Raw genomic sequence first — 27,464 nt, 5'->3', positions numbered from 1 at the left:
GGTGTTGTGATAGTGGAAAAAGACTATTACCAAGGGCAATGAAAAATAATGCAACCCCACTTTAACATTGGCTTGCTGTGTCCTTAATTACCACCTAAATATCATTGTCTCACCTTATTGCACGGAAGCGACACGCGATAGTAGCAATATGTCGTCGTTTTCTAATGCAAGTTGTCGACAATTGCTGTCAAAACGCAAATGCCACATTTTATAAAACCTGCGACCTCGGAAGTTTTTTAAGTTTCCGAGTGTTCATGAAGGCATCATAACAGCTCTCCCAACCTTGCTAGTTGTAGCTAGCCCGCTAGCTAATGCGGATACAGTACCTACAGACGACGTTAAATTATACGGAAAGTGACAGGCGGTGAAACAAAACAAAACGAGTATTGCCCCTTTTCTGTGTATTTCAGACTGGCCTATTCAAGTCATGGCGGACTGTGCTGCTTGTCCGACTTTCTCAGCTAATGTCAATGTTAGCTGCGCAACGGGCAGCAGTAGCTAGCTAAGCTGATACTAGCCAACCAAGTTAGCAGTGTGCTAGTTTTCCACTGCCTCAAATGCTTCAATGAATGGGGGGTTGTTGCAGGGAGTGAAGACGCCAGTCAACAATGTACGCTTGCTGCTACTAGCCTCCTCCGTGTTGTGGTCCAGCTTGGCTACCAGGGACTCGACGAAGTGGATGTAAAGCCTAAGGAATGATCTAGGGAAGCCCGACGAGCGAGCGTGATTGCGTTAGCTAATGAACACTGCCAGCTTGCCACGGGACTTAGCCAACCGTGGATAACTTTCTTGGAAATGCATCATCGCGAAGAAATCATGCACTATCCAGGTACAGAGACGTAGCAATAGCAATGTTAGCTTGCATAACATAGTATCGCAGCCAACACTGTACAGCCGGAGTATTTTTGTTTTGTGTTTACAAACTTATTTTCAAATTGTGTGATCATCCCTGGACCGAGTCCTCACTGCAGGGTTGGTTATTTTGAAGTTGTCGTCTGTGAGAAGGAATGATGGCGTTTCGGACTGACCCTGCCCTCCGTCCCAGGTAGGGGAGTGGTGGCGAAGACTCCCCGGCCTGGCTTGGCCCGCTGTTCGCGGATGATGGCAAAACATTGATCAGCTTTTGTTGTTGTATTAATGCATTCACTTCCAAACCAGATCATGATTCGCCATCGCGACTGGGATGGCCTGCCATTGAAGTGATTTGTTATTCGAAGGATCATGATGGACACGGAGGAAGTTCCCCAAGACGAGAATTATTGGAAATAATCATGGACTGTTGAGCTCAAGTCGGTGCAATTTTATCAGTTATTATTTTTGAAGACTGTTTCTCTGGCGCCACACCGACATGTCTGCGTTTGCCGAGTTCGTCCCCCCTCCTGAATGCCCGGTTTTTGAGCCGAGTTGGGAGGATTTCTCGGATCCTTTAGGATTTATCAACAAGATCCGACCCATCGCAGAGAAAACGGGCATCTGCAAGATCCGGCCCCCCGAGGTAAACTCACATATCATTTCAAACATAGGATTGCAGTCTGCGAGAACTGACCTGTTATGCTCCTACGTAGGTATTGCTGGATTATCAGGGCCTGCGTGTATTTTGCGTTAGGCAACGACATTACTACGTTAGTTACCATCACACTAATAGAGGTCAAATAAGATTAATTTCTTTGCACTCAACTGCACATATTTTGCACTTGGGTGATGTTGTGTTTCGCCTGTTGTCCGGAAAAGTTTAGGAAAGGCGAAATAAATTCAACAGTTCCGATTACACTTGCTTTGTTTTTATTTTCTTCGTGGCTAGCTAAGTTACACCACAGTGACTGTACCGCGTTAGCTGCGAAGATGCGACATCGGGCCACATGCAGGCCTGTCGCTCCTGTCACACCATAACACCATGTTTATGTCATGTTTAATACACATACAAGTAAGTATTTATTTATTTATTTATTTATTTATTTATTTATTTAGACTGTGTCTGTGTGACCAAACAAAGCGTTAATATCCCTTCAAAATAGACTGAATAATAACTGAATGTTTAAAATAATAGCTTCCATTTGACAGTATTTATGCTAAGATAGCCCTGTACAAAAATAGCCTGAACTGAACTTTTCAAGCAGTATGAGCAGTGGTATTGTGTGGTTGTTATTTATAACCCATAATCTCTGTTAATAAGCTCAGCTCATGCTCCCCCTAAAAAATTATGATTCTCTACCAAGTTGCAATATTGTTGCTATCCTCACTGTTGATTTTGCTCTTGGAAAAGTCAGTGTGTCCGATTTCTTGTCTGTCAGGATTGGCAGCCTCCCTTCGCCTGTGATGTACGCAATTTCCGCTTCACGCCTCGAGTACAAAGACTTAATGAACTTGAGGTGAGTTTGACAAAGGGACATCGTGTCAATCATACTGAGTGAAGATGTGTCCCAGGATTTGCTTTTACATGAAGAATATTCAGAAGGAAACCATGTAATTTAGAAAGTTTCTATTTAAATGTTTTGATTGACACACAAACTGTCCACAAACTGTAAGCCTTTCAAGATGTGTACACAGACTGTGCCTCCACCTATGTTGTCTGTCTAACACCTGCCGAGATGTGTGTGTGTTATGTTTTCGAACCCTCTATGCCCTTATGTTCAATGTAAAGTGAGAGCAGCAGAACAGCCCCAGTATTGGATTAAAGGTTTTCACATAACCAGAGAAGTATGGTGGTGTGTCAGAGTGCAGCCATTCAAACATAATTTTGCCTGAGGTGTCCAGTGTGCATAAAAGCAGAACATTTGTCCCCTGCATTCACAGTCTATCCTCGCTCCCTCTCGCTCACTCTCCCTCTATTTCCAGGCCCTCACACGGGTTAAGCTCAACTTTCTGGATCAAATCGCAAAGTTCTGGGAGCTGCAGGGATCCAAGATCCGCTTCCCTCACGTGGAGAGAAAGGTTTTGGACCTCTACCAGCTCAGCAAGGTAAAACTCAATCAGATCAGTTTTGGATTGTCTTTTATTAACTGTTTGATGTTTTGTTTTGACAATTTGCGTAACATTTTTTTTTTTAAATTCATGGTTTTGAGTATCTCACTAGTTTAAAAAGGATGCTTCTGTGTTTCAGATTGTGTCGTCAGAGGGCGGCTTCGAGACAGCATGCAAAGAGAAGAGATGGTCCAAAGTGGCCAGCCGAATGGGCTTCCCACCCGGGAAAGGCACCGGCTCGCTGCTGCGCTCACACTATGAGAGGATCCTTTATCCATATGAACTCTTCCAGTCTGGTGCCACGCTGACTGTGAGTGGTGTTGAGTTAACATAGACCAGCTAACACCGTTTGACCACGCTTCTTACAGCTGCACAGTAACATTATGGAGGTTTACTGACAAAAAAAAAACCCAATATGGAAGCAAGTGTAACCACAGTGTTATTGTTGACCCAAATCTTTTGCATACTCTTGCTCTGGGCATTCATGCATTTATACCATTTCACATTCGATATACAAAATTAAAAAAAAAAAAAAAAGTATTGTAGAGCAACTTGCATTAAGTGGACATTTTGAGAGTGGGTTTTACTATTTGATCACTCTACTATTTATCCCCAGTTGAGCTTAATCTGTTTTAGCTGTTACCAGCATAGTTTCAACTACACTTCACCAAATCAAATATGTTACAAAATGATTTAGACCAAGTGTCACAGTATTAGTAATAGCCATGATTTTTCAACGCCTTTGATGATTTTTAAAGGTTTCCAAAAATCTCTAATTTCTTTCCATTCCACTACTTTCAGGGCATCCAGCGGCTATATGAGGAAGGGGACGATGGGGAAGAGGTAGATGAGGGGGTGGGTGAGGAAGCAATGGAGGAAGATGAGCAAGATGAGGAGGAGGACAAAGAGAAAGATGGGGAGAGTGATGGAATGCAAACCAAACACCGGCTTCTGCCTGAAAGACGCTCCAGGCGCCTTAAGTCCGAGGTAAATTGGAGGGGGGGCGACTACAGGAAGTGTTTTGCTACAATTTTAGTAGCTGAGTAGAAAAGGTGACATAGGATACAATACAGAAGGTTTATACATTTGATCGGCAGATCAAAGTGTAATAAGCTGGTTTACATATCTGATTTTGTTGAATGGAATCTTTATAAATCCTTGTGCGCTCAGTTTTCAATTTAAGCCATTTGCTTGCCTTTGCTTTAAAGAGACAGTTCACCCTCTAGATTGTTGAATTTTGACATTGCCTGTTGAAATGTCTGCCTTCAATCAAATATAATGGCACTAGATGAAACTTGGCTTGTGGTGCTCAAAAGATATAAAGTAGTTCCACATGAAACATAAACAAGGTCTGTGGATTATGTGGAGTAAACAGTACAAGCTGAGTGCCACCTAATTATTTTATAGTCACCAGAGCCCAGACATTTCTAAGGCTGATATCTGTAAATTTTGGAACTCAAAGCAAACAAACTAGATTGATATATAGCAATGCAGGTAAGAAGAAATATATATTTTTAATTTTGGCATGAACTGTCCCTTTAAGGATCCCTCTCCCTTTCCAGATCCCCAGCTGTTGCAGACATTTTCCCCAGAGGCCGTCTAACATTTGGCCTTTCAGCAGGATCACTGTTTCACAGTCTGCTGTTGTTACTGATGTTGTTGTTGTTCTTCTTCTCTAGAGGGAAAACAAGGAGCCAAAAAGTCTCAAGATCTTCGGTACGAGTCCCAAGATGGTCGGCTTGGAGATCGTATCAGCTGGTAAGGATAATTTTTGGTTGGCCTGTATTTTCACACGGGGGCACAGGGTTGAGTATTTCTGTCCTTACACCAGCATTTTTTTTCTCTTTCGCTCAGATGATGGATTCAACAAGAAGCAGCGTCACCTCAAAGCCCAGGCCTTTGCCATCAAAATGAGACCACGCAAGGAAACCCTGGAGGTCAACTTTGTGAGTTTCAGCTTGTTGTGATCCACATTTTCCTGATGTGTGATGCTTTGTATATCTTCAGGAACAGCAGGCGTGACCTTCTATTTGTGTTCTGTGGTTCTGATCCCTCAGATCGACCTCTACCTCTGCCTGGTCTGTGGACGGGGCGATGAGGAGGACCGGCTTCTGCTGTGTGACGGCTGTGACGACAGCTACCACACCTTCTGCCTGATCCCGCCTCTACAGGACGTGCCCAAAGGAGACTGGCGCTGCCCAAAGTGTGTTGCTGAGGTATGGCTTAAACACTGTAGACCTGTAACTAATTAATTAATCTTTCCTTGAGATATTTAATCTTCTTCACTTGATGTAAATTGTACTGAATATGTTCATCTACCCTCACAGGAGTGCAGTAAGCCCAGAGAGGCATTTGGCTTCGAGCAGGCAGTGAGAGAGTACAGTCTCCAGAGTTTTGGAGAAATGGCTGACCAGTTCAAGTCTGACTACTTCAACATGCCTGTTCATGTATGTAAAATTCCCCCAGAGTAATATGTATACTGTTAGATGGATGCCCTTTCATCATCTGCCTGTCACGCTCCCTGCTTTTACAATTGTAGGTTAAATGTGTTGTTAACAGGCTTTTCATTGTTGAGATAATGCATAGGGAGTTCATTATTTCCGCCTTGTGCCCCCAGATGGTCCCAACAGAGTTGGTGGAAAAAGAGTTCTGGCGCCTGGTAAGCAGCATTGAGGAGGACGTCATCGTGGAGTACGGCGCTGACATCAGCTCCAAGGAGGTGGGCAGCGGATTTCCCGTCAGGGATGGTAAAAGGAGGCTGCTGGGAGATGAGGAGGTGAGTTCATTGATCTCTCTAAGTTTTAACTTGACTAACCTCTATTGAAGAGGTCTTATATTTTTCACATCTTGTTTTAGAATATGACTTATTGTACTTTTCAACTTTTAGAGGACATGTAGTCTATGCATATCACTTTGAGCACCTCAGTTCATTATTTTCTGACATATTCTGTGAGAGGGTTATAACCAGTGAAGTACATTTAATAAGGAGTCCCTTGTGTTCAAGGGACATTACCTGAGTCATTTTAATCACCAGACTTCCATCTTACAGATCCTTCAAAAGTTTTTTTCTTGGCTTGGCTTGTGTTCAAACTGAAAAAGCATGGCACCTGTCTGGTATCAAACAGTCTCATATTTCGGCTAAACAGTGTTTCCAAATATGTTTTTGGAAAAAAGAAATAGGAGAGAAGTAGACGATGCCGTAATAGAAACTCTGCATTGCTTTATTTTACAGTTTGGTCTGAGTTTGACCTCTGAATCTTACTCGCTTTTGAATCATGAAGTGTAATCTGATTTATGATGGAAATAAGCTGGGAGCTCTGGGTACAGGCAACATGGAGGGATGTTTAACATAGTTTATTTGCAGTTACTACCCACATTGTAATTTTACAAATCTCGTTGAAAATTGTCATTTTCCCTTAAAGTAAAAACATGACATTTGCCTTGAGGTGAAAGAAAATACTTTGTTTCCTCTCCCGTTAGGAGTATGCCAACTCAGGCTGGAACCTGAACAACATGCCAGTGCTGGAGCAGTCGGTGCTCACCCACATAAATGTGGACATCTCGGGTATGAAGGTGCCCTGGCTCTACGTGGGCATGTGTTTCTCCTCTTTCTGTTGGCACATCGAGGATCACTGGAGTTACTCCATCAACTTCCTGCACTGGTGAGACTCAACAAAGGATGTTTAAGAATTTATCACAGTCTGGTGATTAAAATAGTTATTGCTATCCCACTTGTGTGTCTCTAATGTTATTTTATCCATTTGTTCTCCAGGGGGGAACCTAAGACCTGGTATGGAGTGCCAGCCTCTGCAGCAGAGCAGCTGGAGGCCGTTATGAAAAAGTTGGCTCCAGAGCTGTTTGACTCCCAGCCTGACCTCCTCCATCAACTGGTCACCATCATGAATCCTAATGTCCTCATGGAGCACGGTGTCCCTGTATGTAGTCTGAGCCTTCATGTTCATGTATCTGACAAGAGTTTTGTCCATGTTGATTATTAGTTATACTTCTGTGCGGATTTTCCCCTCAGGTGTACAGGACCAATCAGTGTGCGGGGGAGTTTGTTGTCACCTTCCCCAGGGCCTACCACAGCGGCTTCAACCAGGGCTACAACTTTGCAGAGGCTGTTAACTTCTGCACTGCTGACTGGGTGAGGGAAAGCAAATCCTTCTGCCAATAATAAAGAAAATCTTTTTTCCTTGAATGTGTTTGTTTATCTTTCGCGAATGCCCTCCCTTAGTTACCCATGGGTCGTCAGTGCGTGGCTCATTACAGACGCCTCCACCGCTACTGCGTCTTCTCTCACGAGGAGCTGCTGTGCAAGATGGCTGCTGATCCAGAGAGCCTTGACGTGGAGCTGGCTGCTGCCGTCTTCAAGGAAATGGGAGATATGATGGAGGAGGAGACAAAACTCAGACAGGCTGTACAAGAAAAAGTGAGTTACTTATTTTTGGTTTGGTTTGTTTTTGCATGTACATGGACTGAACTTACCTGTTGTTTAATGTAACTGCCTCAGCTTGTGCTTATTTTGTGCCAGATGGAATCATCACCTCTCTTTCCTCTTTCTCTACAGGGGGTGCTGTCCTCAGAGCAGGAGGTGTTTGAACTTTTACCTGACGATGAGCGCCAGTGTCACAAGTGTAAGACAACCTGTTTCCTGTCTGCACTGACCTGCTCCTGCAGCCCCGATCGGCTGGTCTGTCTCCACCATGCAGCAGATCTCTGTGACTGCCCACACGGCAACAAGTGTCTTCGGTGAGAGATCTGTCAATAAATTAAATTTGTCATGGCCTAAATTTGATTCTTTCAGGCTTGGATTGATAATACCAGATGTAAGATTTACTTGACCACACACACTACATTCTCAAGTCAATATCTGCACAATATTTTTCAGGTATCGCTATGATCTGGAGGAGTTTCCGTCCATGCTTTACGGGGTCAAAACACGGGCTCAGTCTTATGACACCTGGTCGAAGAGGGTCACAGAGGCCTTGGCTGCCGACCAGAAAAACAAGAAAGGTTTTAAACTTTAGTTCTTCTACAATTGTGAAAAAATTGCCCAAAAATGGTTGCCTTTTTGTAGCGGTGTCTGTTTATACCATTGCTTGACTGTTTTGTTTGTCTCACAGATCTTATTGAGCTTAAAGTTTTGCTTGAGGATGCAGAGGACAGGAAGTATCCAGAGAAAGCATTGTTCCGCCGCCTGAGGGAGATGGTCAAAGAGGCGGAGACATGCTCGTCTGTAGCTCAGCTGCTGCTTAGCCGTAAACAGAGACACAGGTCAGTGGACATGGATACACCTTAATGTAATCCAACAGACAAGTGATGTACTGATTGCCCAGCATGTGCACAATGTGCATTGACTCGTCTGTCTTTTTTCATGTGTATGCAGCAGTCGTCTGCGCTCTGAGAGTAGTCGTAACCGTACAAAACTGACGGTGGATGAGCTCAAGGCCTTTGTGGATCAGCTCTACAGGCTGCCCTGTATCATCAGCCAGGCCCGTCAAGTCAAAGTGAGTCCCCCCAATTCTTTTCTGCTTATGTAGTCCAGACTTAGTGTCTCTTTTCTCTTCTTCCCCTCCCTCTATTAATCACTTGCTTTTTGTCACCACAAAACTTGTGCTTGACTTTTTACTCCCAGGAGTTATTGGAGAATGTGGAGGACTTCCATGAGCGAGCCCAGGTGGCGCTGTCGGACGAGATGCCTGATTCCTCTAAGCTGCAGGCATTGTTGGATCTGGGTAGTGGCCTGGACGTAGAGCTGCCAGAGCTGCCTCGATTGAAACAGGAGCTCCAGCAGGCCCGCTGGCTCGACGAGGTGGGCTCAGACTTCACCCTCAACCCATTTGTCTGAGTTGTTGTAATTGTAGCCTCATGTAACATGTGCCATCCTCATCATGTCTCAGGTGCGCGTCACCCTGGCTGAACCTCACCGCGTCACCCTGGAGCTCATGAAGAGGTTGATCGATTCTGGTGTGGGCCTGGCTCCCCATCACGCTGTAGAGAAAGCCATGGCTGAACTACAGGAGATCCTCACTGTCTCAGAGAGATGGGAGGATAAGGCCCGCGCCTGCCTTCAAGCCAGGTAAGAATGCATTTGCACTTCCACAGTTTTGATCATAACTTAATGAATGAATACAAGTCTTCAAAGTCTCGATTTTTCGATTCGATTGGTGTTTTGTCTACACAATCACCCATACCCAAACAAAAAGTGACAATGTACTTAATTCCTTTAGGTATAGAAGAACCCTATGAAGTGGATTTTTGTGTGTTTGTAGTAATAATTTAGATGTGATGATAAAAAGTTCAAAAGTCTGGAGATTTCTGGTTTAGGTTCCTTGAAATTATTTAAGATATTTCAGAAAAAAAAATCTTATTAGCAGAGGAATTCTTGAGCCTCTAATGCCTGTCTGTCCTTATGTAACCCCAGACCTCGACACAGCATGGTTACCTTGGAGAGCATTGTCCTGGAAGCAAGGAACATCCCAGCATACCTGCCTAATATTTTAGCCCTACGAGAGGCCCTTCAGAAGGCGAAGGAGTGGACTGCTAAGGTGGAAGCCATTCAGGTATTGTCTCAAGCCATGTGACCTTGAGCTACTTTGAGTCTTATCTCAGCGCTGTGAAAAAGGGCATCCATCTGTTAACTGTCTCTAACCTTCCTGCTTCTGTGAATGCACCTCACACAGAGTGGCAGCAGCTATGCTTACCTGGAGCAGCTGGAGAGCCTGCTGGCCAGGGGTCGCTCCATCCCTGTCCGGCTCGATCCACTGGCCCAGGTGGAGTCTCAGGTGGCTGCAGCCCGAGCCTGGAGGGAGAGGACAGCCCGCACCTTCCTCAAGAAGAACTCCACGTACACACTGCTCCAGGTGGGCCGTCATTAAAAAGTTGATCTGATTCTCTTTGCTTCTCGGATCTATACATCTTAAAATTGTAGTCAGGACTGTGTAAATTGTGCTGTATTCGAACACTTGAGGGCAAATAAGCGTTATGAGTCTCCAGATAACATTTTCTTGTAACTTCAACAGTGATATGATGTCTGGTACTAGTAGGACATTAATAAAGATTATTTTGTTGTCACCCTGTGTGTCTCTCCTTGAAGGTCCTCAGCCCTCGTTTGGATATCGGGATCTACGGCAACAGCAAGAGCAAGAGGAAACGTGTCAAAGAGCTCATGGAGAAGGAGAGAGGAGGCTTCGACCCAGATGCCCTGAGCGACCTGGAGGAAAGCCTGGAAGAGGTGCGAGACCCTTCAACTGTTGTAGCAGCCTTCAAAGCCAAAGAGCATAAAGAAGTGGAGTCCATCCACTCGCTCCGTGCCGCCAATTTAGCCAAGATGGCTATGGCAGACCGTATCGAGGAGGTGAAGTTCTGCTTGTGTCGAAAGACGGCCAGTGGCTTCATGTTGCAGTGCGAGCTTTGTAAGGACTGGTTCCATGGGGCGTGCGTGCCTCTGCCCAAGACCGGATCTCAGAAGAAGCTGGTTGTTGGTTGGCAGAGCAATAGCAAAGACTCCAAGTTCCTGTGTCCGCTGTGTCAGCGGTCGAGGAGGCCGAGGTTAGAGACTATCCTGTCGCTGTTGGTGTCGCTGCAGAAGCTGCCAGTGCGTCTGCCTGAAGGAGAAGCCCTGCAGTGTTTGACAGAGAGGGCAATGAGCTGGCAGGTATGCGTGAAAATGACATTACTCATCATAGCTTATGTAAATGGGACACTTCCATGCTTTGCTTTTGGTCTCTCCTGAATTCTCACCTTAACACTGGTCCGACTGTCTTACCAGGACCGAGCACGCCAATCTCTGGCCACAGAGGAGCTGTCCTCAGCCCTGGCAAAGCTGTCTGTGCTGAGTCAGCGCATGGTGGAGCAGGCTGCTAGGGAGAAAACTGAGAAGATCATCAATGCCGAGCTGCAGAAAGCTGCTGCCAACCCTGACTTGCAGGTACTTCAGAGTCTTACCTCTCATTAAATGTGGCAGCTACTGCAACTTCAGAAGTAGCCAGAAGAGGGCGCTAATGTGTGAACATAAAATAGACCGCAAGATTGGATTGACGTCTACAATGTGAAAAAGAGTGCATGAAGTTACAGGCACCTTGCAGGCATTTTGCCATAGACCTGTAATGTCTACTGGATGTATGCATTGAAACTGATTTTGATAAAAATAGAAGACAAAGTTATTTTTTCTGACACATTCTTTTTTTAAAGAATTAATTAATTAATTACAGTTTTTTAAGGGAAAGAAATCTAAATGATTTGTGATGAAGTCAATATAAGACACATCCGAGATGTTGAGTATGTGTATTTCTGTCCTTCTTCAGGGGCACATCCAGACTTTTCAGCAGTCAGGTTTCAGTAGAGCCACATCGCCTCGCCAGTCTGTGGACTATGATGACGAGGAGACGGATTCAGATGAGGACATCAGGGAGACTTATGGTTATGACATGAAGGTATGTGAGAGCAGCGAGAGATGATGCTGTTCAAGATGCACATAAACAAGCAGGATTCATTTTTCTTATTTGTACCTCTTCGTGCATCTGTGCTGCAGGACCCAGGCGAGGTGAAGCCTTACCTGTTCTGTGATGAGGAGATTCCTGTGAAGTCTGAGGAGGTGGTCAGTCACATGTGGCCAGCTGCCACGCCTTCCTTTTGCGCTGAACACGCCTACTCATCAGCCTCCAAGTCCTGTGTGCAAAGTGAGGCCAAGTCACTTACTTAGTTTACGTCCATTGCTTTGAGTCTGAAATGATTGTCTTCATCGCCTCATACTGAAATTTGCATTTTCAGATGTGGGCACGCCCAGGAAGCAGCCCAGGAAGACCCCCCTGGTACCTCGCAGCCTGGAGCCCCCAGTGCTCGAATTGTCCCCGCAGGCGAAGGCCCAGCTGGAGGAGCTGATGATGCTGGGAGACCTGCTGGAGGTGTCCCTGGATGAAACCCAGCACATCTGGAGGATCCTGCAGGCCACGCACCCCCCGTCTGAGGAGAGGTTCCTGCAGGTCATGGAGGTAGGGGGGTCATCCATTATGCAACATGATTGCACAGCTAGATAGAGACTTAACGTTGGGTTTGGGTTGGTTCTGATTTTGTGAAAGATGCATAGATAGATGTAAAATTGGGGGAAAAAAATCTAATTTTGTTTTTTCCTGCCTTTTCTACAGCCCGACGACTCTCTTATGGAGAAGCCACTAAAGATCAAGCTCAAAGATTCAGAGAAGAAGAGGAAACGGAAGTTAGAAAGAGCAGAGCACCACCACATGCTGATGGCGGCGTCCGCAGGCGGGGCTTCGGCAATGGGCGACATGCGACCAGCCAAGTCCAAAGAGCTGAAAAGGGTTGGTCTGGAACTGGGTCTCGGTGGCAAACCCAAGAAGAAAAAACTCAAACTGAACCTGGACAAGAACAGAGAGATGAAGCAACTGGCCAAACGGTTAGCCAAGGAGGAGAAGGAGAGGAAGAGGAAGGAGAAGGCAGCGGCCAAGGCAGAGGCCATCAGGGAGGGGCTGGAGAAGAGGAAGGAGAAGAAGATTCTCGACATTCCCTCCAAGTACGACTGGTCCGGGGCTGAGGACTCCAATGATGAGAATGCAGTGTGTGCAGCTAAGAACTGCCAGAGACCCTGTAAAGATAAGGTGAGGACTCATCATGTCATTGGCCTCCACAGAGTATAATTGAGACGTGGTCATTGAATATGTACTTTCCCACAATTATCAGTCTGAGATTCAGCACTTAAGATGGAGGTTGTGTTGCAGTGAAATAGGCTCAAGAGGTGAATCATAGATGAATGATGAACACAGCTACAGTTTAGCAATTAACAGAGGTCAAAGGCAAGCATGTGACTGTGCACAAACTCAGGGACATGGCTTTAAATTAATATCTGAAAAATCATATTTAAAATATACAAACCTTTACTTGGAATCTGGACAAAATTCATGTGGTGATTATTGGCATTATCTAATATACTGAAAAATCTAAACTTTCAGTCATAGCTTAGAATGTTGTCACTTATGTCCCATTGAGTCAAAAACTGCTGCCACTAATTTATTTTCACATGTTCAAGTAACTAATTGATGTTCTTCAATTTTGTAAAATGATAGGCAATTGAATTAGATGTTAGTTGTATCCCGAATATGAAGCAGATGAAAGTAGTATAATCTTTCACTGGAGAAGCTAGAACCAGAAAATGTAGGCCATATTTGTTTGTAAAACCTAATGTTCTTCTAAATGACGTTTCAGTTAATCAACTAGCTGTTTCTACTCTGAATATAATTTTCAAAATATACATTTTCTTGGTGATCTTGTGAAATATGAATATATCACACTGACAGGATTTAGATATCTTTCTGTTCACATGTACAGTTAAACTGGACAGTTGTGAACCATAGATTCTAACTATGAGTTGTTTGAATACTTTGGAGAAGTCATTCATCTGGTTGGACTATGGATCAAATCTATTAACATTTGTATCTCATAGGGCCTGTAGAGACATCTCACATCACAGAGCTCAGAGGCTTAATACGACTTTGGAACTCTTTTCTGCTGTGGGTAGAGGCTGCTAATAGAATTTAACCTTTTCTGTTTACTGTCTGTCATGGTAATGTCTGAAGTTATAAGTTGGGGAGTCCTTATGGATCTGCAGTCCCATGTTCCAAGTTTGATGTGAAGTGCAGGCTGACCAGGTGAGATTAGACATGGTGCTGTGCTCCTTGACCATGATGTTGGCCGACTTCTAAGAGCAGGCAGTCAATTCTGGATGACACCTGTAAGACCTATAAATCTCCAGCCCATGTCCAGGTGAATGACACAGGGTTTGTTTGTTGGCTGAGTTAATACCAAACACTTCTCGAAGTGAAACTGAATATCAACAGCTGATAACAGCACTGGAACACCTTAAAGAGAGTTACACATAACGTATTAACAGGACACACGGATGTGGTCCTTTTCGGAGACAGCACCGCAGACTGTCCTCCAAGTTAACCAGTGGCTAGTCTGATTCCCGTGTGTGTCCATGGGGGCAGCCAATCACAGCTGAGGAACTGGTAGGCACACTGCCCTGTGGGTGGAGTAAAGATGGTGAAATGATGAAGGTGCTGCTCTGAACTGGGCCAGCACCACCTGATGTTGGGATGATGCATTTGCTAATTATAAAATCCAGAACACAAGGTCAAATCTGGTCAGCTGTGTGTTTGATGTTTGGTTATGATTGTTCTGAAGATTTGGAAACTCTAAATCAAACATTAATGTAAATATTTGTATCTGTCGCGATGACAGACTGGTGACCTGTCCAGGGTGCACCCTAGCTTTAGCCCAGTGCATGCTGGGAAGAGGCCCGTGCCCCCGCATCCTTGAACAGGATCACCAGAACTATAAAAATATTTATAACAACACGACATAAAATCTCAGAGATGTGGTTTTGGTCCTTTTCAATAAGAGTTCTTCATGGGAGATGGAAATACCCTTTCTGAATAAGTTCTGATGTAGTGAACGTTGGACTTGCATGCTCGACGAGCCGTTTCTGCTCCGAGAGAAGAAATGGAAATTAATGGTATATAAAAATAGTCTCCTTATCACTCTGACTTTGATTGGTTAACCCTGATATTCTGACCCTAACTCAAACCAATAATATATATATGCAATTTATTAAACAATGAAAAAATGATTTGCTTTTGACACAATATGGAACCTTGTCTTTAAAAACTCTTTTTGTGTATATATGTAATCCTGTTTTCTTTAAATGATTATACATTTAAAACATTTCCCAAACCCATAACATAAAGTGAATAATAATTACACCTGTCAATGGATGTCTCTAATAGTTTGTCTCTCAAGTATCAAATGTTGTGTAACTTGCTGCTAAAGATGGCAGCATACAACCAAAGTCATAAATGTATTTGTTGACTTGATAAATGTTGCAGTTTAGTGTATTTATCCACCAGGTGTAGAAAATATTAGACTATAGGCTCCTAATGAACCGCACTTATAGAAGGAGATGCAGATGAAGAGAGGCAGTAGAGAAAGACTTGATGATGTCATATGATGTTTGTTTCACTCCATAGTAAATTAGCTGATATATGTGTGAACATGTCCCTGATCATTTACAGTCTGTCAGTGTTTGACTTTTTTTCAGCATATAAGATCGATCAAACAATGACAGACTTGGAGCTTTACTGTGCTGTTAAAATTTACACTCCAGTGATGTTTATCTGGAAATTTGTGCACTGCTTGACAAACCACTGTCACGTTTTTGTTTTTTTTTTTTAAATAACTACCTTAATGTTTCCTTGTTGCCCCTCCTTAATCCTCACTCACATGCCTGCCTCCGTCTGCCCGTGTCTATCTCCAGGTGGACTGGGTGCAGTGCGACGGCGGCTGCGACGAGTGGTTCCACCAGGTGTGCGTGGGCGTGTCGTGCGAAATGGCCGAGAATGAAGACTACATCTGCATGGACTGCTCCCGTAAAGCCGCCGGGGTGAGCCCGGGAGGAGGCGTGGCGATAACCGTGGAGGAGGTAGCGGAGGAGAGCGTGGTGGTGCTTGCAACGTCGATTGGCGTGCAGAGCCTGCCACCATCGTCTGTTGTGGCATCGTGGTCCCACGCGCCCTCTGGCTCTCATCTAAACCCAGCAGCTTCACATCAGCAGCAGCAGCAGCAGCAAGAGCCTCAGCATGGCAGTTAACGCTTAATACAACTAGAATCCAGGCAAGACTGTACAGATTCTGAGGGACAAAAAGCTGGAGGGGAGGACAGGACAAACCAGAGGTTTTTGTGTAACAGCCTGGATTGTAGAGCACAAGAAGAGAAGAGTCTGACTGACATGCTCTCTCTCTGAGCGAGAAGATCTGTTGAATTGGCTGTTAGTATTCCGACAAGACTAAGTCCTACTACAACAGTTTTAGGTTTAGAAACATCCCCCGAACAATAACAAGTCATCGATACACTTACTTAAAAACACCCACTTACTCCAGCTGTTGTATTCAGTGCAAACATGCAAATAAACAGACGTGTCCCCAGTCGTGTTTTACTGGACGTCCCCTCTGCCCTCCGCCTGGCTCCTCAGACAGTAACATCTCAATATGTAGGACTCCAGACTAGGAAAACACAAATGGTTGTAATGTAGTGGAATTATTTATAATGTACATACTTTTAAGCAATTAAAAAAATGAATTGTGGCTTTTTTGTTTTGTTTTCTCACCTTTAATAAACTATTCCTAGTCAAATGATTGATAATTGTGATGTTTGTTTTTTTTTGTGTGAATTTGCTTGTATGAGCCAGTTGTCCTTACTTTTCTTTCTTTCTTTCTTTCTTTCTTTCTTTCTTTCTTTCTTTCTTTCTTTCTTTCTTTCTTTCTTTCAAATAAGAGTTTGTCTTAAAATCATGCAAACAAAATGCAGCAAAATAATTATCTTAAAAAGTAGAATTTGAAGGTATTTTTGTGGCCTTTTACTTGGCTGGAATGCCCGATTTTTGACCCAGCAATCATCCCAAGGCCTCTGCGGTGACTTATTGATTGATTTCAAGTGGCAAGTTAAGCTTCACATTTCCTGTGTTACTCATTAAGTTCAATTAGAGGCGAGCTGTCGAGGCATGTTGCTGAATTCCATGTTACATGTGTTGGTTCAAATCAATTATGTTTTTTCCCGACGACCTTGTTTTTTAACTAAAACTTCCAGTCTTTGATTTCTTTTTCGTGGTGGGATGGGGAAAGGCATCAATTTTACAGGATTTCTACATGAACATCTGAATTTACAGGGGAGGGTTGTGGGTGGGGGCTGCACTGATGTCAACTTCTAACTCAACCAAGTCGAATCCAGTGTGAACTGACCGCAGCTGCTTTTTCTGACTCACCTCTGTCACTGCTTTGACCGGGCAGAGTCAGAAAATATGCAGTCACGAGGGGCTGCGCGGCATCAACACAATGAAAAGTAATGGCACATAATAGATTACACAACTGCAGCAGTCTGCTCTATCATCTTGTACCGTTATATCTTCATCATGGAATCCATGCATGAAAATATAGTGAGGGGCATCATGTAGTTTTGTAAAAGACATTTTTATATCTTCAATATTAATGAAGAAATACAAAAATCAGAAATACATATATATTTTCCATATGCAAGCTGTTCTCAGAGGAAAGTAAGGTGTCCAGAACACTGTGCGAAGCTAGAAAGGTGGCAGGGTCCGCCATATATAAACATGAAATTGTGTGAAACAGCGTCATCCTTTAAGGTCAGTTCGTTTATTTAGGGTATTCAGTTATGAGAATGAAAAGAGTATCGTCATTTTGTTTAGGCATAAAAACAAAATCAGTCATTGAAGATCGTTCTCTTCTGATTTAAATGTACTCCTGGAAACTACACAGTGCACCTTTAATGGTTCCAAAAACCCTTTCATGACTTGCAGTGACATTTGAAGAACAGTGTGGTTTCTGTGAATGTATCTTATTTGACAGGAGACACTTTTTATGTCGATATCTGTCTGCTTATAGTTTGATTTTCAAATTTTCTTTTGGCCTGTTCTGACTGGTATCAACTGGAAACCTAACCCGCTGAATGACATTACTATGTACTGCGCTGCAGAAAGCAAATACGCAGAACCCCAAAATCAAAACCTTATTATGAGGGTGCCCTAACCCTTCATGTTAATTAAAAAAAATGTATATACATCTTCTTTGGCCTTTGCATTAAAATCCTAAAAGCAGTACAGTGACATAGTTATATAACTGAAATATTTGGATGTACTTTGCTCTGAAGGAGGCAGAAGACAGGGAGAGAACCTGGAGGCTGGCCCTAAGTTAAGCATTACTGACCACCACCCCTCACTCTGGTCATAAATACTAAAACCTGCAGCATTTCCAGAGACATTTCCAGAGACCGCCTCAGCCCTGAGAGTTTCACGCAGGAGATCACTTTGCACGGCAATGAAAGGTAAGCTGGAACTGTGGTCATTTAAAAAAAAAAAAGACTTTTCGTGCAATTTCAGTGAATTTGAACTCATACGAGCAAATTGTTTTGATAATTCGATTTGTCGTAAAGCAAAGACAAAGAGGCATGAAATTGTTTCAATTCATGATTCATACGAAGCTCATATGTGATCCTTCTGTGTGTTTTCAGTGGAAACCTGTTGGAATGCACCCTCGTTTTCTATCTCTCTATCTTATTTTTTACGCATTCATAGTAAAACTAATTTGCTCCACTGGTGCAGCTGGAACTGTCATATTTTTTTGCCTTGCTCAAGAGCATCTTTGCTGTAACATCCACCCCACCCTCTCCTGCAGGAGACGCTGCCAAAGCAGACCTCCGCAATGGCACCAAGGACCTGCTGCCTCCCTCGGAGGAGAAGATGGAGGAGCGGGGCCAGTGGAGCAACAAGATAGAGTTCATCCTGTCGGTGGCCGGCTCCATCATCGGCCTGGGCAACATGTGGCGCTTCCCTTACCTCTGCTACAAGAACGGAGGAGGTGAGTGGAGGATGAACTGAGTGGATGGAGGAAGGGGTTGAAAAAGCACAATTTCTACATTCAACCATTTGCTATTGTTTTTACATACGCTCAATAGTTGCAGTCATGCATGATATATAAAAAACACACATCAGGCATGGCAGAACACCTGAACGCTCCTTTTTTTTTTTTTTTTTTAGCTGAGGTGCAATAAAATCAAATCATGCAGATTCAAGGACTCGCAATCAACTAAACCCCAGAGAGAGTTTCACCCGTTTATTTGTGGACATTCTTGTGTGGCTGCTAATTCAGACGGCCCTTCTTCCTCCCTCCATGGGGTGGCAGGGTCAGGGGTTCGGGGCCGATCGGGGTCAGGCAGCTGTTGTTGCTCCTCGCTCGCAGCAGCTGTCCCCGCGGAGAGGCGGAAATCTGAGCGCGCCAAACATCCTCGGTCGACGGGGCGTCGGACACAAAAGGGCGCAAAGAGAGTGGCAGTGGCTCAGGTGTACAGCTAAAGAAACGTTTCTCCATGTCTTCTCGCAGTACCTCATGCCATTTAGTGCTTACTGCATCACCTGCACCTGGACCTTGCGTGGTTCTTATATGTCACATGGGGTGTTTTTGGATTTAGGGTTTGTTCAGACCCTCTAAACCTGGTAGAAAGCGCACGTTTTTTAAAGGCAACCTGGTGCGAATGGACGAAACATGTGAAATTGTAGACGGGATTAACAAACGTGTAATAGGTAATCCATAATGAGTAATGAGAAATCTAAGGCAGGGGTGAAAGAGAGGCACACAGAGAACACTCCCATCATCTTAACATAATGGGTGCAGTAGATGTATCTTATGAGTTCTAACAAGGCTTCAAACCAGCATGGGGCCATACGTGCACGTCTGAGCAGACTGACGGTGACAGATTGGCCTCCACATTTCCCCTAATGCAAGAAGGCCCTGAAGCTCTGACTGCATGTCTGCTTTAGTTTCTTGTGGATTCTCATATTTAACCCAAAGTTGAAAGTAACCAAACATTTCAACTAATTAGTTACCAGCTGAGATTTTTGGAGTCTTTTCCTTTCATACCATTTTCTACATTTTCTCTGGTGTTGTTGTTTTTGTTTTTTTTTACAAGTTAAGCTTTCTGCATACAAAACATATTAAAGGCAATATGATATATGATCCACTGTTGTGTATTGAATGAACCAACAGTACATGCAAGGGCAGCTCAAGCAAGCATTAAGTTGATTAACTGATCAGTCAATTGACAGAAACTTGGGAACTTGTGAGGATGTGTTCATTTTTCCTTGAAATCACTTTAACCATTTCTATTCATTTTGTAATCATTTTGAGGTTTGGACTTTTTGGTTTGACTCAAAACAAACACTGGCACTGTGTCTCTTTGGGCTCTTGGTAATTGTAATGCCATTACTCAACATTTTTACAAACAGAACAATCAGTCAGTTAATGAGTGATGATCAGCAGATTGATCTCAGCCACATACAACAGTAAAATCCTGCTCTCACATTACTTTAGAATCTAATGATGATATATAATAGGGTGTATTTCCGCAGTGAGTACTTGTACCTGATTATTCTCATATACTTTTACTTAAGTAACTGGAGATTGGCAGGCATTTTCCATTCCCGAAAACTTGAACCCTGAAATCCTTTCCTCTTTCCTCTTTCTCAACTCAGGTGCTTTCCTCATCCCCTACCTGATCTTCCTCTTCACCTGTGGCGTTCCTGTCTTCTTCCTTGAGACGGCCCTGGGCCAGTACACCAGCGAGGGAGGCATCACCTGCTGGAGGAAAATCAGTCCCTTGTTTGAAGGTAGGCAGGAGGGGAAATCATACAACATTTGGCAAATGTTACCAGGCCAGTTCAGCGGGTTTTGCTAATATGTTTTCTGCGCTGTATATTAATGGGTTCTTTCTGCAGGTCTTGGCTATGGCACCCAGGTGATCGTGACTCTGTTGAACTTCTACTACATCATCGTTCTGGCCTGGGGGATTTTCTACCTGTCGTTCTCCTTCTCCTGGGACCTGGCCTGGTCGTCCTGCAACAACACGTGGAACACAGGTAAGGAATGCTGTTCAAGACGCATCAGAAGCTCCTCAAATGTTTTTTGATTTGTTTAAGGGTTTTTACATTTTGCCCTTCTTCTCCCCACCTCCCCAGAAAACTGTGTGGAGTTTTCAAGGAGGAACTCGTCGGTCACAGTGGACCTGAACGCCACCTCTCCTGTCCTCGAGTTCTGGGAGTGAGTTCTGCAGGCCGCCTGACCTCCTTTCGGTGATATCTCGCTGTTCTGAAGACGACAGTAAAGACTCGTGTTTTATCTCCCGTCTCTGCAGGAGGAGAGCGCTGAGGATTTCCCCAGGCCTCGACCACATGGGCTCTCTGAACTGGGACCTGGCTCTGTGCCTGTTCATCGCCTGGGTCATGTGCTACTTCTGCATCTGGAAGGGGGTGAAATCCACAGGGAAGGTGGGTGAGAAGTGTTCAACCAAAGGGGCACATTGTTGAGAATGACATCTGGGGTTTGTTTCTTTTTCTTTTTCCCCCCACGTTTCCTCTTAATGTCACTAATTGGATGTGTGTGTCCGTGTAGGTGGTCTACTTCACAGCCACCTTCCCCTACGTGATGCTGATTGTGCTGCTGATCAGAGGACTCACCCTGCCCGGCGCTGGTATCGGCATCAAGTTCTACCTTTACCCAGACCTGGGACGACTAGCGGATCCACAGGTACCAGGATGTCACACAAACCCCTTCAAATTAAAGGTCCCATGCTGTAGAGGCTCATATTTCCATGTCTTGTTTGATTCTGAATCAGGTCTTGGTGCTCTATAGACACTGTGAAGTATCAAAATGCTGTATCTACAGAGAAATTCACACTGTCTGCATTTAATAACTGTGTCTTTAAGATGTCTTCTGTGTGAATCATCTATCATGGTGGTGTGATTACCTCCAACTAATTCAAACAAAATTACAAATGAGGGCCTTCAGCAGATTTAGCGACGTATGTGGTCCCTGTGGGCGAGGGCGCACCAGGTGCAGGTATCCCATGGTTCTCTGCTGGGGAGCCTAGTTTCTGCTGGGTCCATCTGCTCTCCATGAAAGAGGCAGGGGCCGCAGGGATCAAACGCAGGGCCGGGACACCACAGGGACTGTCAACACGAGCCGCAGACAGACAATTTGCGATTTTTGTGTTTTTGTATCCGAACAGGGGAGAGTTCTGACTCATTTCTCCATCCACCCCAGATCCTTTGCTTTTTTGCGTTTACGGAAGCCCGCTTTGTTAATCAATAGGTAGAAAAACAACGCGTGACAGACTTTTCACATGTTATTGTTGTGCAACTGCAATAGTCAATGATTATGTATGTTGACAGTGACCACGTGAATTCCTCCGGATTATCTAAACACCTCACGGCACGCTTGTCTAACCAATCAACCTATGTATGAATACATAATTCTGCATTGCTCCGTTCTTGTGGCTTCATCTTTTTTTGTTTTGTTTTTTTTAAAATTTCTTTTGTGTAAGGTATGGATGGATGCTGGCACCCAGATCTTCTTCTCCTACGCCATCTGTTTAGGGGCGCTGACTGCTCTGGGGAGCTACAACAAATACAACAATAACTGTTACAGGTATATAAACCGATTGCTATGCAAACCTGATTGCATGCTACGAACCCTTTCCCAAAGACGTACATATTTACATAATGCGTAGCACTTTACCTGACAGCTTGGTAATATGGTTAGAGTTAGATAACAATTTGATATAAAGAAGTAATAATTATCCATCCATCCATCCATTTTATTGCCAACAGGTTTCCATCTTATCTGTTGTTGTTGATATTTTTAGTTGATTTTTTTTTTTTTAATGTTTAAACTAAAATTCCTACATATTGCACCTTAAATTATTACCTCTTTATTGCTAAACTATTACCTCTCTGTTATCATCCTGTTGCCGAGCTGTAAGGTAAAGCACTACCAGATGATCCAACATAGAAACAGTCTTATTTTGAAACAAAAATCCTAACTGGTCCATCATCACCTCTGTCTTCACTAACATCATAGTTGGGTGTCATTGATGCGCATGTCGAGCTAGAACTTAACGACGTGTCTTCTGTTGCAGGGACTGCCTGTCGCTGTGCTTTCTGAACAGCGGCACCAGCTTTGTGGCAGGCTTTGCGATCTTCTCCATCCTGGGCTTCATGTCTTACGAGCAGAATGTTCCCATCTCTGAAGTGGCAGAATCTGGTGAGGCGTACATGTCGACTACATTTAAGGCTGAGAGCAATTAGGAATAACAAGAATCTGTCCATATATTATCTTGTCAGTATTCTGTGTGTTTACATGTACTTACTTGTCTCCGTAGGTCCGGGCCTGGCGTTCATAGCTTATCCCCGCGCTGTGAGCATGATGCCTTTCTCTCCTCTGTGGGCCGCCCTCTTCTTCATCATGATAGTTTTTCTTGGGCTTGACAGCCAGGTACAGAGATAATTAACACACACACACACACACACACACACACACACACACACACACACACACACACACACACACACACACACACACACACACACTGGATTCCACACTAACACAGTTTACTGAACAAATGCAGTGTGATTTGTGGTTGTCCTTATACATTTGATCTAAAGATCCCTTCTGGAGACTTTAAACTTTCCTTGCTCTCATTTTGTGTTTGCAGTATTTGTTTTCACTAAGTTAATGTTAACTGACCACGTCTTTACTTCATTATAGCTGACAAACAAGAAGAGTCTCATTCATTTTGCTTTTCCTTTCGTCTCCTGTCAGTTTGTGTGTGTTGAGAGCCTCGTGACGGCGGTGGTGGACATGTACCCGGCTGTGTTCAGACGTAAAAACCGCAGGGAGCTCTTCCTGTTGGCTGTCAGCCTTTTCTCCTTCTTCATGGGCCTCATCATGCTGATGGAGGTAGGGGTCACACTCCGGGACCACACACACATGCACAGATGCAAACTATGGACACACAGATGCAGGCACAGTGACAAAGATCTACAAAGATCGACAACTCGAGTTTCACTGCAGAAGATGGTGATTTGTATAGTGTCTTTAAATCTTATTACTCATCATTCCCCACATTGTGTTTTACAAACAGGGTCATTAACTCAATCCACTGAACCTTGAAACTAATGAAATTATTTTTACACACACACACACACACACACACACACACACACACACACACACACACACACACACACACACACACACACTCAACTCAGGCTGTTGCTGTCGGGGAGGGGGATGATTCTTTGTACTTCTGAAAAAAAATATTTTGGAGTCCAACACAGTTGACATGGTTTCACCTCTGCACAGCTGGAAACATGAATGCTCTGCAGAGGTGTCAACAAGTCATCATTTTGTAAGTACAAGCAAGTCAAAGGTTTTATGCGGCGTGTCTCAGGTAAGTCTCAAGTGTTGTTACTGACACTCAAGTCTCTAGACTGTTCTAAATGGCAAAGATGATGAAACGATACCATGTTTAAATTCAAATTTAGATTGAATTCATGCAACAACAACAAAACAGCATTCGATGCAAACAGGGTAATATCAAGCAGTGCCTGTTGTTTCCTTATGAAATGATTCCCCTTTCATTATTGTGTCCACTCATGCTTTATTGTTTCAACAACATGCCTTTGAAAGGTTCTCCTGTTAGGCTGTGGCAACATACTTGTTTATTGACACCCCAGATAATTCACTTCCTAATGTTTTGGGGGGGTGAAAAAGTCTAAAAAGTGAACATAACAACGAACAGATACAAAAAGTAGACCTAATGGCCACATATACAGACAATATACAAATATCATATCATAATATATGGTAAGAACCGTTACCCACAATGCAACTTAGCATCTTAAGCAATGTATTAGATTACATGCAGCTTCCTCTGGAGAAGATTTTATCCTACCCTTTTTACATATGCAGTAGTACTCATCTATGTTAACACATTTTAATGAGTAAAATGGTGGAATTACCCTTTAAACTGTTTTGTGTGAAATCCAATGGATTTAGTGTAAGGGGTTTGTTATCCTAGTTTAATTATGACTTAATTCTTTTTCTCTCTCTCCCTTTGTAGGGGGGTATGTATGTCTTCCAGCTGTTTGACTACTATGCAGCCAGTGGCATGTGTCTTCTCTTCATGGCCATCTTTGAGACTGTCTGCATTGCCTGGGTCTATGGTAAGCCGGCCTCAAACACGGAAAATCTTTTGGGGCTATTTGTTTGAATCAAGCGGATCAGGGTGTTTATGCCGATCACAGTCAGACATTCCTATTCAGCAGTTTTCGTCTTTACTGTGTTTTCGCAGGTGCCGATCGCTTTTATGATAACATTGAGGACATGATTGGCTACCGCCCAGGACCTTACATCAAGTACTGTTGGTTGTTCTTCACCCCGGCCACATGCATTGTGAGTATCAACAAACTAATTAGGTAGCGTCAAGGCGTTCCAAAAATGACAAAGGCCGACAGCGTCTGAGGCTCTCTCTAGTCTTCCACAGTAATTGCAAGAGACTCATTCCTCACCAGTAATACTAATATGTATCTGCTTGTCTGTCCAGGGTACCTTTGCCTTTTCTCTCATCAAATACACTCCTCTAAAGTACAACAACGAGTATGTGTACCCATGGTGGGGCTATGCCATTGGCTGGCTGCTTGCCCTCGCCTCCATGGTCTGCATCCCATTTTGGATGGTGTACAAGATGAGCACCACCCAGGGGACGCTCAGAGAGGTAAAGATGACCCATAAAGAGCTCTTTGTGATCCTTCAGTCAGTGGCATATCTACAATGTTGGACTGTGGTGGTGCAGGTGGGGCACTGACTTATGCAATATACCACTTCCATAATTCATTCTTTAATTTCGCAAAAAAAAAAAAAAAAAAAAAAAGTGCAGCCACACACACAAAAAACAATGCACTGTTATAAACGTAGTCACAGTGTAAATTACCAACAAAATAATCAAGCTTAAAATCTTCAATACAAATCTCTCTCTTAAATCTAGAAAATGATAGAACATGTGCTCCAGTGGATTCAAGTTTATGTTTAAGGGATAATGGTGGCCAGGGGGCCCCAAGCAGCTGCTTAGTTCGCTGATGCCTCGAGCCGGCCCTGGTCATAACTCTGTTTCCCTCGCAACACTTGAGGGTTTGACTAATACCAGGAATATGATCAGCATATCATAAGAGTCCTATGCAATGGTAAAGTTCACTACTCCTGTAAATAAGATGAATCTTGAGTAGATCTTTGCAACATAAGATGTTTCTCACCCACTCATCTCATAGATTTCTTTGGCTCAGCTATGAGCCAGGAAGCTAACGGTATGCTAATCAAAGTCAATAATAATGCATATGGTTGACAAATGGTAAATATAATTTCAGTGTATGTTTAACAACAATATGAGATATATATGTAGTGGCTAATCATGGGTTACATAAAAAACATTTTGAAACATTTTTTATTCAAATACATTTAAAGCGTTGGTTCGTACTAAGGTCCCACCTCTGACCAGGCACCTGAATTGGCTTCATCCACACCCCTGCTTTCAGTGTCTTTAACTGCCAGTGTTGGTCTTAAATCAGACTTCCTGTGTCCCCATCATCTCTGAACTTATTCTTGACTTGAACGTACCCCATTAAGATAGCCAAGGCTGAAGCCGATGAACACTGTTTTATCTTCCTACAGCGCATCCAGCTGCTCATCACACCATGCGACAGCCTGCCCAAAACCAAGAGGGAGCAGGAAAAGTTACTGGCCATCTTTGCTCCTGATGGAGATGCCAGCATGAACACAAATGGCTACTATCCTGTCCCAGAGAGGGACTCCAGCTTATGAGCCCCCCCGCTGGTGATTAATGTGGGAAAAGACACGTGGGGTTTTGGTTTCATCCTTGACTTGCTGCACCCTTGCCTCCATCCCAAAGACCACAGCAGGGAAATATACATTACAGTGTCACATCACTCCATCTACTTGTATTTATACACAACAGATGTGGAGGACTCAGGAGATAATAGGCTTAGGACGCGTTGGATTTGCCAGCGCCCTTCAGCTTTCAGAATTGGCAGTAATGTGATAGAAGACAAAGAAAAATAAATCATAAAGCCCTTTATTGTTAGCCATTTATTGGATTAGTTAGAAGTAATAAGGGGGACATTTATCAGGGACGAAAGTCATATACTCTACTCTGTTCGTATTGACACATATTGTCCAGCTCTGCACTTCACAGGTGGTGTAAATGTAATAATTCAAGGTCAGCTGAGATTCGCGAGTCAGTCTTGTCCTGTAAAAATGTTGAAACCTTTAAAGGAGAAGTTAACAGTGTTTTGCTCTCATTCAAATGTGGTAGGGACACACAGGTTCTAACAGATGTTTGAAAATACAATCTTTACTTCTCCTATAATGAAGTTTGTGAAGACAGTAAAATAATTGGTGGATGAGGTTAATCATTTGTTGCCACAGAAAAGTGGACTACATGTAAGTGTCTGTATCTGACATCCCGTCATGGCTACGTAGCCACTACTTGTATCATATCTTGTATTATCATAACCGACTGGGGAATTTTCCCTCATTGTATTTACAAGAAATTAATTAAAATATTTTGCATGAATGGACTGTGTAATAAAAAGATGAACTGTCAGTCATAATTGTTATACCGTAGGACTTCAATAGCTGTAGAACTAACATGACATAAAGTTTAATATTTTGTGCTGTAACATATATGACTGTACAAAGAAATGTGAATCTTGTAAGTATGTTTTTAAATAAACATGCACAATTTTGTGTTTGTCCTGGCCCATCTTATTCAGTTACATGGTGTATAATTTTATTTACTTTGAGGGGGAAATCTAAGATCAATCATATACATTATGGAAAGAGTATTCCATATTAGGGGAATGAATACTTCCACCTGTGCTGCTTTAATGGTTGTCATTATTTTCCTGACCTATATACTGCAATACTGAATCACCAGTGCCCCTTTAATTTACCGATCATAATAATTGCAGAAAAATGCCAAAAAATAGGGGCGGGGATGTTCAATTT

General features: G+C 43.4%; 2 protein-coding genes across 3 annotated transcripts; both read left to right on the top strand.

Annotated features, from left to right (window-relative positions):
- Positions 1 to 252: 252 nt before the first annotated feature.
- kdm5a (lysine (K)-specific demethylase 5A) lies at positions 253 to 16,170 on the top strand. 2 transcript variants are annotated; one of them, XM_037120907.1, is made up of 30 exons: positions 253 to 829; positions 1,159 to 1,495; positions 2,292 to 2,369; positions 2,836 to 2,958; positions 3,101 to 3,271; positions 3,763 to 3,948; positions 4,641 to 4,719; positions 4,816 to 4,907; positions 5,010 to 5,177; positions 5,289 to 5,408; positions 5,579 to 5,737; positions 6,442 to 6,623; positions 6,734 to 6,896; positions 6,989 to 7,108; positions 7,199 to 7,393; positions 7,532 to 7,713; positions 7,853 to 7,977; positions 8,088 to 8,238; positions 8,351 to 8,471; positions 8,600 to 8,776; positions 8,865 to 9,043; positions 9,389 to 9,527; positions 9,648 to 9,827; positions 10,061 to 10,621; positions 10,736 to 10,894; positions 11,271 to 11,399; positions 11,498 to 11,645; positions 11,737 to 11,957; positions 12,111 to 12,581; positions 15,293 to 16,170. In XM_037120907.1, the coding sequence occupies exons 2-30, from the start codon at positions 1,349 to 1,351 to the stop codon at positions 15,623 to 15,625; spliced, it is 5,259 nt and encodes a 1,752-aa protein (XP_036976802.1). In that variant the 5' UTR covers positions 253 to 829; positions 1,159 to 1,348; the 3' UTR covers positions 15,626 to 16,170. The 2 variants fall into 2 exon arrangements, with proteins under 2 accessions (XP_036976802.1, XP_036976803.1); XM_037120908.1 differs by having other exon boundaries at positions 253 to 1,495; positions 5,019 to 5,177.
- A 1,578-nt stretch (positions 16,171 to 17,748) lies between these two features.
- On the top strand, positions 17,749 to 27,214 carry LOC119032113 (sodium- and chloride-dependent GABA transporter 2-like). The gene is made up of 15 exons (XM_037120913.1): positions 17,749 to 17,874; positions 18,225 to 18,407; positions 20,078 to 20,212; positions 20,321 to 20,461; positions 20,561 to 20,642; positions 20,737 to 20,869; positions 20,994 to 21,128; positions 21,925 to 22,028; positions 22,519 to 22,643; positions 22,762 to 22,874; positions 23,202 to 23,339; positions 24,505 to 24,607; positions 24,736 to 24,836; positions 24,988 to 25,158; positions 26,109 to 27,214. The coding sequence occupies exons 1-15, from the start codon at positions 17,868 to 17,870 to the stop codon at positions 26,256 to 26,258; spliced, it is 1,821 nt and encodes a 606-aa protein (XP_036976808.1). The 5' UTR covers positions 17,749 to 17,867; the 3' UTR covers positions 26,259 to 27,214.
- Positions 27,215 to 27,464: the final 250 nt, after the last annotated feature.

This window comes from Acanthopagrus latus, chromosome 14, assembly GCF_904848185.1.
Source record: "Acanthopagrus latus isolate v.2019 chromosome 14, fAcaLat1.1, whole genome shotgun sequence".
In the NCBI taxonomy this organism is placed as follows: domain Eukaryota; kingdom Metazoa; phylum Chordata; class Actinopteri; order Spariformes; family Sparidae; genus Acanthopagrus; species Acanthopagrus latus.
This window is presented reverse-complemented; position numbering and strand designations above follow the sequence as displayed.